General features: G+C 34.9%; 1 protein-coding gene across 1 annotated transcript; it reads right to left on the bottom strand.

Annotated features, from left to right (window-relative positions):
• Nucleotides 1–4501: 4501 nt before the first annotated feature.
• Nucleotides 4502–9597, bottom strand: LOC129277780 (N-terminal Xaa-Pro-Lys N-methyltransferase 1-like). The gene has a single exon (XM_064110395.1). The coding sequence runs from the start codon at nt 9494–9496 to the stop codon at nt 9089–9091; it is 408 nt and encodes a 135-aa protein (XP_063966465.1). The 5' UTR covers nt 9497–9597; the 3' UTR covers nt 4502–9088.
• Between the last annotated feature and the right edge of the window lie 1174 nt (nt 9598–10771).

Raw genomic sequence — 10771 nt, 5'->3', positions numbered from 1 at the left:
TGCTAGCCATATTTATGTGTTTTGTGTTCAATTTCCAATATGAAACATGTTTAAATTGGCAAAAATTGACAATTTACTACGGTTTTGTTCCAAAAGGAGCTAAATCCATGAAAAATTGAATTAAAAAATTCTTTAGACATTAATAATGAATGCTTGATTGTTGACAACATGATTTAATTAATCCAAGATGATAGTCCATATATATCCAAATAAAACAGCAGTGGCTAAGGGAAAGTGGTGAATAAAAAATATATTTACAGAAAAATACCCCCAAAAAGGTGGATTTAGCCTCTTTTGGAACAAAACTCTTCACTTTTGAAAAGCATAATACAGGATATTCATTTCAAAAACTGCCAGCGCGTTCAAGTGATTTCCGCTTGTCATAAACATATTTTCTAAAACGCAAATATTAAACGCTGAACTTAATGGTTAGATTTTATATGTGGGAGATTTTGCAGATAATTAATTTATATTAACATGATGTCAATGCAGTATACTGATCAGTGGTTTATAAGGATGGCGTAACTTTGTGGAGGTTTTCACAAAATTAAGTTCTGACCCCTTACAATGTCGAAGATTTCAAGATAAAACCCCGAAAATATTACTTTCTTATGCATTTTACATGCTTAGCAAGAAGTAAAAAATATTGTTTTTTCTCCATCGCCTACAGAGTCAACTTCACTGTATTCATGATTATTGCAGAAATTAAGCTACCGATTAGCTTAAAAATCTCGGGTGATTTGAAGGTATGGTCCAGGTTGTAAATATTTATATCTCAATAAATAGAGTAAAATTCATAAAGCAAAATGCTGAAAATTTGTTCAAAATCGGATAACAAGTAACAAAGTTATTTAATTTTTAAGATTTGCATTATTCCGGTGAACAGTTCTAGGCATGTCTTTATGAATATTCATTAGGTGGGCTGATGATGTCATATCCCCACTCGTTCTTTTGTATTTTATTATATGAAATTAGGTTTATTAAAAAAAATTATACCAAGAACTAAAACAATTGGATTGACAACTGATTAAGTGCGTTAGTTATTTATTGTCACAACTTATTTCATCATAATGGAGACACATCATTTACACATGTATGAAAACTGAAACATTTATGATTTGATGTAATAACTTATGAAAAAGTAAAGTGGGGATGTGACATCATCAGCCCACCTAATGAATATTCATGACGATGTGCATATAACCGTTTTCACAAAATATTGATAAAGTTTAAAATTCAATAACATCGTTATTCTTTATCCGATTTTGATCAAATTTTCAGCATTTTGCTCTGTGAATTTTATATTTTATCTATTTAGATATAAATATTTTCAGCCCGGACCATCCCTTTAAGGTTTTCTTTTACTATATACCATTACAGCATTACCTGCAAGAGAGAAAAAAAATTGTTTAGAACCTGAAATTCTTTATGCGACAGTTTATAAACAGGCCAGTGGTTACAAGACTCTTATGGTATTCATGGATTGTCATGTTATGTAATCGATGAAAAACTGAAATAGAAAACCCAAGGTTTTTGAGAAAAAAAATCCTCATATTAGCTCTACTGCTGAGTAAATTCCACGCGTGTTTGCATGCAGACTGTGGGAAGAGAAAACCTATTGACAGATAGATCCTTTAAGTCTGAAAGCACGTACATTCAAACAATAACGGCTGATGGGTTCTCAAACCAATTATTGATTGTACTTATCACAAATCAATTCATCTGCCAAAAACCGCCCTGGAAATTCCGATGCAACGGCGTTCTAAATAAACGGGGAATTCCCTTTTGTAAAGCCGCGTCAGTGACATAACGACCTGGTATTTGAGGGTATTTGAGGACCCCAAACCACGGAAATAAAAGGAATTTCCGTGCCCGAGACCAGCAACACCATGATTGATGCTGATGAGTAGGGCCATCCTCCCGTTTTCATTTGTCAATTTCACATGTATCATTTTATATGTATTGTTATTAGTTTTTTTATGGAAATAAATTCAATTCAATAACCGAAAGAGGCGTTGGGTGGGAACTTGATTTTTTAAAGGTTAAATTCATACCCAACAAGAAGTTGATAGGAATAAAAAGAGAAAAATCAAACAAGCATTAACAATGAAAATTTCTTCAAAATCGGGTGTAAACTACGGTCAACTATAATTTGTGCAAACCCCATTTTTATGCAAATGAGATGAATATACAATGTTATTTTTTTTTTCAGATTTAACAATAGGAGACACGCCATTATTATTATCTTCCATGTTACAACATGATGGTAATTTCACATTTCCAGTGAGATATCAAACTTTGTTTCACATTTCAATGAGAGTAACCGCCCTTTCACACGGTAAAAAAAAATCGTAATTTGAATGGTGATTCCAGTGAAAAATAAGGCTAATGACGAATATTTAGCACGTGTGAAACCATACTAGAATCACGATCACAAATTCTACTCCGGAGGTGAATTCCACTTAAGTTTCACTCAAATTACGGTACGAATTTTTCGTGTGAAAGGTCCGATGATTCTAAAGACGAATTGCAAATCATCATGATGATTCAAGATTCACGTGTGGAAAGGCCCTTAATAAAATACAAAAGAAATAAAGAGTGGATTACGGTATCGGTTCCTTCATATCTATACCAACAAGGGACCCTTCTTACAAAGAGTTACGATTGATCCAATCAATCTTAATTGTATGGAAATCCACCCATGCCTTAATTTTTTCTACAGGAAATTTGTATTATCTCCTTAGTAAACAAAGAGAATCACAGTGCCGAATTTTCAGGAGAATGATGAATGTATGCATATACATCATATCTATAAAATATTTCGAACAAACTTGCATTTTAGATGTTGACATTGCTGGCTTTCCATAGTTGTGGTTGATCGGATCAATCGCAATTCTTTGTCAGACAGGGCCCAGGGTTCCGTTGCCTATAAGTTCCATTATGTGAACTTTGGCCATGAATGGTAACTTGCATTGAATCCTTGATTTTGATTGGCTGTTGATCATCGTTACCATGGTATATACCATTCATGGCCATAGTTACCATAATGATAATTTTTATGCAACGGGGCCCAGCATGTATTTTAACTGTTTTCTGAAATTAAACAAAAGACGTGTCATGGCATTCTTGATTTACATCCGATTATGTTTGTTTGATTTTTCTCTTTTCATTCAACTCGACTTTTTGTTGTGGTCAACTTCCTAGATACATCAGCGATCTGCTTTGTTTGTGCTCCTTATTTTCAAAGTTTGTTTATGTGTAGTCATTTTTCGCCCGAATTCATAATGAATAGGAGATATCCTTATTTCCACAATTTACGTTTTTTGGTGATACATCACACCGCCGAAACAAGAGAGCGATTTAAAACAAATGACGGTAGAGGTCGCTCTTTCAACAATGTGCTGAGCCTTGTTCCAGTGTAGGAGGGCGTTACAACAGTATTTTGTCTGAAACTTTCCTTGATTTTGATTGGCTGAGAGGCACGTCTTTGAATGCTACTATGGTATCTATCAGATAAAACAGACTTTGTAGGTTAAAGCAGCCAGTGTTTAATACAACATACCGATCTTTCATTGAAGATTTTGTTGTCTGGTAAATTTTGTTTCTTTTAGGTCATCTAAGGGCACTCTCAGCAGCAGCACCACCACCACATCGCCATCATAGTATTTTCACCACCACCACCATCATATCAATATGTATTTATCCTCATCATTTTCATCACCATTATTGAAGCCAATGATCACAATCACCATCATAATCACTATCATCAATATCATCACCATAATCATCATCACCACCATCATCATGATCATGATCATCATCACTATCATCATCATTACCATCATCATCACCATCATCACCATCGTTATCATCATCATCATCTGATCATAACCATAATAACGATCATCATCACCATACAAATGATGACATTCCTTCTTAATTTACAAACACAGGAGACAATGCACTATCAAATTTTCAAAGCCTCTGAGAAATTGATTTGATAATCAATAATTATTAATATTATTGGAATAAGTACAGTTTGAATTTCTTATTAAACATTAATTACATAACTGTAATGACAGATAAATCATTTAACATGCAAGAAACAAATACACAACATAACAATTTTAAATCAGAGACAGGGTTAGAGAGAAGTTACAAAATAAGTGCCTCAAATTTATGATTTATAGATTAATATCATGGCAGCAGTGATAAAAGAGAAAAAAAGAGAGAAAATTCTTGAAAGTCTTCATTGCCATGTTTAAAATTGACATGAAGTACATGTTTACTTGAAAGTAATGTACTCATTCTGCACTTCTAAAATAACCATGAATATAATTCATTTTTCATATTGAAAATGCAAACTAACTTCAGTAAAGTGTAAAGTTCAGCTGCTGGATAGAACAGGGCCCCGTCTTACAAAGCGTTGTGAATGATCCGATCAACCACAACTATGGAAAGCCAGCTACACCACATATAAAATACACATGCATTCTCAAAATGTTTTCTAGATATGATGTATTCATACGTTCATTGTTGTCTTGACAATTCAATGTGCTCCTCGATGTTTACAAAAGAACATACATGTAGTGCACGTTTTTCTACCTATGAAAAATTATGACATTTATGGATTTACATTTAGTTGTGGGTGATCGGATCAATCGCCACTCTTTGTAAGACGGGACCCTGGTCTTCATATAGAAATACAAAAAGGAATGCCAATGAGCACAGACAAGTAAGTAGGAAGAGGTTGAGAGTGGTGGGTCACTTTTTTGCCAGTATCTCTCTTCTGAGATGCTTTGATCGTAGAAGTATACATTGTATCCTATCTGCTAAAATCACTTCCCATATATGTCAATGCTATAAAATGCATCACTACTATGTGTAACAGCAGACCACGGGGCCGTTTCATAAAGCTGTTTGTAAGTTCAGAGCGACTTTAAGAATGACTGGTGAACCTTTCTTACGCGCTAAACCATCGCCAATGAATATACCATTTACCATGTAAGGATCACCAGTCGTTCTTAAAGTCGCTCTTAACTTACGAACAGCTTTATGAAACACCCACCAGGGGGGCGTTTCAAAAAGATTTAAGTGTGACTAAAGGGGTGTTGCAAGAAAATATTTGCAATCAATTGCAAATTTACAAGTGATAGATCAATTTCAACTAAAGCAAATTAATATATACATGTTGATGCAAGAAACAGACTATCAATTCTGAATTTGCATTAGAATGAATGACTTTCAATAGATCTTGAGACCTAAAATTGATTTGCGATCAATTACAAGTTTCTAGCAAAACCCCATTAGAGTCGCACTTACATGTACATGTATATCCCCAGTTTCGTGCAGTACAAGAGGCATCACCACATTGGCCAAATCATACTAAGTAAGAGGACATGCACACTAATGCACATTAATCAATAATATTGCATGTTTCATAATTCACATCGTGTGCATGTCAGTATTTAAGCATGACTCTAAAACACCCCCCTCCCCAGTCCCCAGAACCATAAAATCAGAATAAAACAATATTAAAGAAAACCCCATACATGATCTCGATCTAAAAATATTTATTCTACTAGTTACAAGTAGAGCTAACTTCATAACATTTGCTATATAATTCAAGAAGATGCAACACAGTGATTCCAAACAAAATAAGTACATAAAATATACATTTAAAGTCACATAATTAGAAAAAGAAGTGAGAAAGGATCAATGTAAACAAATCCTTTTAGAGTGGATAATTGATAACCACCATACATACATATATGTTAAAATATAAAACTGAGCAATTTGAATAATAAAGCCTGTGTTTTGTTGGAACTGAATAATAAATGTTCATTTATATTTTTGATTACCTTCTTGAACAGGTTATTACAAGAAAGATTTCAAAAAATAATGCCACATTCTCAAATAAGTATGATAAATCAAGCAAAATAAAAATTTGCAGTTTGCACACCAATTGATAAAGCACGCTACATGTACAAGACTGGTAGTATAAATCTAATACTGTTAGTTTTGTCAGAAGGGGAGGGCGGTAAATCAGTTCTCGGTTTACACAGTACACTGAGAAAAACTTTGGCAATAAAAATTTTGCCCATTAAAAAAAATTTAAACAATGACTACACTTGATCAGATATGATTTGTAGCAGCCTTACTCAGTTAATTTCTTTGTAATACACATTAATCTTAAGTTATAAAATACAGGAAATTTCTACCCCCCCCCCCCGATTGAAAAACAGTTTAAGCTGCTTTCAATATGTAATGTAATTTTTTTTTCAACTTCAAATATTTTACAAAAGGTTGCTCATGAAAATCTGAACTGAAACCCTCATAGAGGATTATCAGAAATACATTTACCTGAACTACTCAGCAACAAAATATAGACTGACTTTCTTTACAAATAATAATTCATTTTAATACATGGATACTGTTTCCTTATGTTCAAATCAAAGAACATTAAAATGAACTAGTCTTTTCTGAAGATGCAATCAAAAGGAACTAAATAGATTTCTTGTTAAGAATGGATGGAAGCATAAAGGAAAACATGTACATGTAAATTGTCATTTAATCAAGTATTCAAATTTCTGGGCCCATTCGTATAAAAAATACTATTGGTAAAGACGATAAGTACGTACATCATAACACCCTTGCTAGACCAGGGGGGGCATTTCATAAAGCTGTTCCTACGAGTGAATCTGGTGATCCTTTCTTGAGGTAAGTGAATTTCACCAGCAAATGTTCATTGGTGATTATTTAGCATGCAAGAAATGTTCACCAGGGAATAAGGGAATACTGATGAAGGTAACCTGAAAAATATGGTAATTAGCCTTTAAATGTAGGGCAAAGCAACCAGTCAAAATCAGGGTGCCGTGGCAGAGTAGTCTAAGGCGCCTGGCTATGAAAGTCCGGGGTTTGAGTGGTCTATTAAGGCGCCTGGCTATTCATGGAAAGCCTGTGTTTCAATCCCCGGCCATGGCACTTATAGATGCTCTTTTATTCTGCATTCAATATGGAAATGCTTTACACATTATTAGTAAATAGTTGTGCACAAAAAGAAAAAAAAAAGAGGAAATAAGGTTTTGATTGGTATCCATGATAGCAGAATACATACGTAGCTCCATAATGACATTACGGTACTCTCTTATATTTTCAAATATCATAAGGGTAATTTTCTTTATAATATGGTAATTAGCCTTTAAATGTAGGGCAAAGCAACCAATCAAAATCAGGGTGCTGTGGCAGAGTGGTCTAAGGCGCCTGGCTATGAAAGTCGGGGGTTTGAGTGGTCAAGGCGCCTGGCTATTCATGGAAAGTCTGTGTTTCGATCCCCGGCCATGGCACTTATAGATGCTCTTTTATTCTGCATTCAATATGGAAATGCTTTACACATTATTAGTAAATAGTTGTGCACAAAAAGAAAAAAAAAAAGAGGAAATAAGGTTTTGATTGGTATCCATGATAGCAGAATACATGTAGCTCCATAATGACATTACGGTATTCTCTTATATTTCCAAATATCATTAGGGTAATTTTCTTTATAATAATACCATTACGGTAAACCTCTAAATACCATTATGGTAAATCTTGTTGAAGAAGGGGGGGGGGGGGTGTTGTAAAGGTGAAGTTAGTGCAGATATGATTGCACAATCATGTCCCCGTGTCTTTCTCTATCAACCCCCCCCCCCACATAGCTCAAATGAAGGTAGAGTAGTAGGTCACTTACAAAGTTATCTCCATGAATAGCAAGTCACAGCTCCATAAATGGAGACAACACTTCATGTACATGAAAATGTACATGAACAGTTCATCATTTATCCTAAATCTACAAAACATCCAATACCATATTCATAAAAATTACTGTAAATTGAAACAAAATGTGATTTTTTTTTACAACATTAATAATAAACATATCCTATCATCATATCATAATCATATAATTTTCAAAATATATTTTTGAAACAATACTTTAGATTTAGCTTTGGCATTAAAAATTAGTATAAAAGTAGTAATGACATTTTTAAAGTGTAGAATTCCTTTCCTTTTAATATAAAAATTCCAAAGGATCTGAGGAGCTTCTTGATGTACACGTGTACATGTAATGGTTTTTTTACTTTAGCTTTATAAACAAAGGGCCATGTATTCAAATCCTTAGCAATCGTCAATTCACATATTGCCACTCTCAACCCAGGTATCCAATGAAATGCAGAAGCCAATAGAGTAGTATGCCTGGATTGATTTTGGAAACTCTTGTTGGAATGCTCCCCAGGGAGTGGACAAAATGCATTCTGTGCAGGCAAGCTGGGATGTGATGACCCTGGTATTACATGCATATATTTGTAGAGTGATAACAGACAATTTTCTGATTTATCAAGTGCAATATTAAAGTGGAATATTCATTATCATTTTAAAACAATCATAGAAGTATGAAAAGATGAAGCTTAAATAAAGGAAAGTGTTTAAAAAAGAATTAAAATATAAAGTGATGTAACATGCAGTGGAAGTAAAACCAAATGAAAATGCTGGGATAAATAGTAGAGGTGCAACTTGATAGCTCAAAATTACATTCTGCTCGGAAAATATATATATATTTTTTTTTTAAATGTCAAATAGGATTACACATGTGTGAGCTATAGAAGCATGGACGGCAGAAACAGTACACAAATACTTGTTGAATCACTGTGAGCACGTCACAGGTTTCAACTGTTATCTTGGTGGGTTGTACAATTACCTATCTTGATGTCGTTTCATAACATATATACATGTATGCACCCCAAAACCTTACCTGCACAGATATTACTTCCAGGAATGACAAACTTGACAAATAGATTCCATGAAAAAAAGTTTGTAGTTATCCTCATAAAAAAGACCTGTTGGTACCATGACCACAACCATTACCAGTTACAACTGGATATGTATAATGTGGTTATGTCAAGTCAGGTTTCAAACCTTCACTCTTTTGTTTGAGGTTAATCAACACAACAAAAAAAACTTTCATGGTACTGTACAAAAAAATATACAAATGTTTTCTTGTTAATGAGTCTTGTTAAGTTGGTCTATAGATATAAAAAGGAATATTCACCAATCATCTCAAGGCATACATCCTCACAGCGAACAAACCCAACGGAAAACGTTTCTGGTCAGCTTCCTTCAAAATGGTCAGCCCTGCCAGCGCAAAGATCTTCTTCAATTGTGCTTTGGACCTTGTTACACTGCTGTCCTGGTCGTCAAACACCACCCCAGACTTGGCAATATTCTCCTTGACGCAGATGATTCCATTTTCTGCGAGTCCTGTTTTCGCTCTCTTCAGGAAATCCACCAAGTGTTCATCCGTGAGGTGACCCAGGACCCACTGGCACCAGATCACGTCGTAGTGCTCCAAACGAGGCTTGAAGTTCTGGAGACCGGAGCATATCTTCTGTCCCACCCGACTGGCTCCTTCTCCGATGAACTGATCCGCCTCGTCTAAAAACTTCTGTGTCTGTTCTACCATATCCACTTGCTGGAAGAGCGGTAACAGTAGATGCTTGGTGATCCGTCCGATGCCACAGCCACAGTCAAGGGCTCGGTTTGATCCTACCCTCTCAGCCCAGGCACCCTATGCAAAAAAAAACAAAAAACATATTGAACATCTTTAATCTTGACAATGATACATGTAGTTCACAATCAAGTCTTTAGCTTGGAATAAAAAATTATCTTAAAATGCAAGCCTAGACTATACATGTACGTAGGCCTATAGACAAATCAAATTTCCAAAAATTTATTTCATTTTAAAATCTATTCAAAAAAAGAAAGTTATTCCTTGAAGCAAAAGTAATTGTGAAGCAATGACCAGGGTTTGTGCAATATAGTCCCTTTCGTTTAATTCATTCTAATGTCAAGAAACCCAACCCATTACCCATTCAACAAGCCTACATTTTCCTGCTCGGCTGCTGTGACTTTCTCAGATTCTGGGGCCGATTGCATGAAAGGGTCTTAATTTGCAAGAACCGTCTTTCGTGTCGTCCATTTATTATGATGTGCCATGTGAAATACAAATAAATTACCTGCGAACATATATTATTCTTAATTTGTCCAAAGTAAACAAAATTTTTCTTACAAAATGATGTGATAAACTGATACTGATAGTGATATCTCATGAAACTGTATAAAAACTGATTTAACGTTAATGTTAGCTAGGTTCTAGATCTACATGTAAGTAGATCTAGGTCTAAAAATGAATTTTATTTGTTTGTAATTTATTATGTTGTTAATATTATAGTCTTTTAATAGACTAGAGTCTGTCTATGTACTCTAGAAGTCTAGTCGAGATCCACCCAAGGGTTCATTACATGCCGCCGCGCACAGAAAATTCAAGCCATAGAAGTCGTGTGTTGTGGACCCAAGAAGTGAGATCCCAGCACGCGCGACCCACTACCGGTAGTTAGAAATCCACTGCCAAACGCGGTTCGTGGTGCGAGGTTAGTATACTAATACTAACCTCGCAATACGTGTGAGTGGTCTAGATCCACTCACACGTATTGTGAGGTTAATAGATCTAACGTTAGATCTAATTTATTAATAATAATAATCCCGCATAGACATTACACTAGCTACACAGCGCATCATAAAATCAAAAGATGGGCGACACGAAAGAAGGTCCTGGAAAAAACCTTTCGTACAATCGGCGGCGCTAGTGTAGTTTCGCACCTCCCCGTTTAATGGTTTTCAAACATGTACAATCTCACCCTAAATAATTCACAACCTAAAATACTTGCATCTGAGCCTC

The sequence above is a fragment of the Lytechinus pictus genome, chromosome 15 (assembly GCF_037042905.1).
Source record: "Lytechinus pictus isolate F3 Inbred chromosome 15, Lp3.0, whole genome shotgun sequence".
Taxonomy (NCBI): domain Eukaryota; kingdom Metazoa; phylum Echinodermata; class Echinoidea; order Temnopleuroida; family Toxopneustidae; genus Lytechinus; species Lytechinus pictus.
Note: the sequence above shows the minus strand (reverse complement) of the source record. Positions and strands in the feature narration are given on the sequence as shown.

Excerpts from the sequence above, each read along its gene's own strand:
- LOC129277780 (XM_064110395.1), bottom strand. The coding sequence starts at position 9,496 with ATGGTAGAACAGACACAGAAGTTTTTAGACGAGGCGGATCAGTTCATC.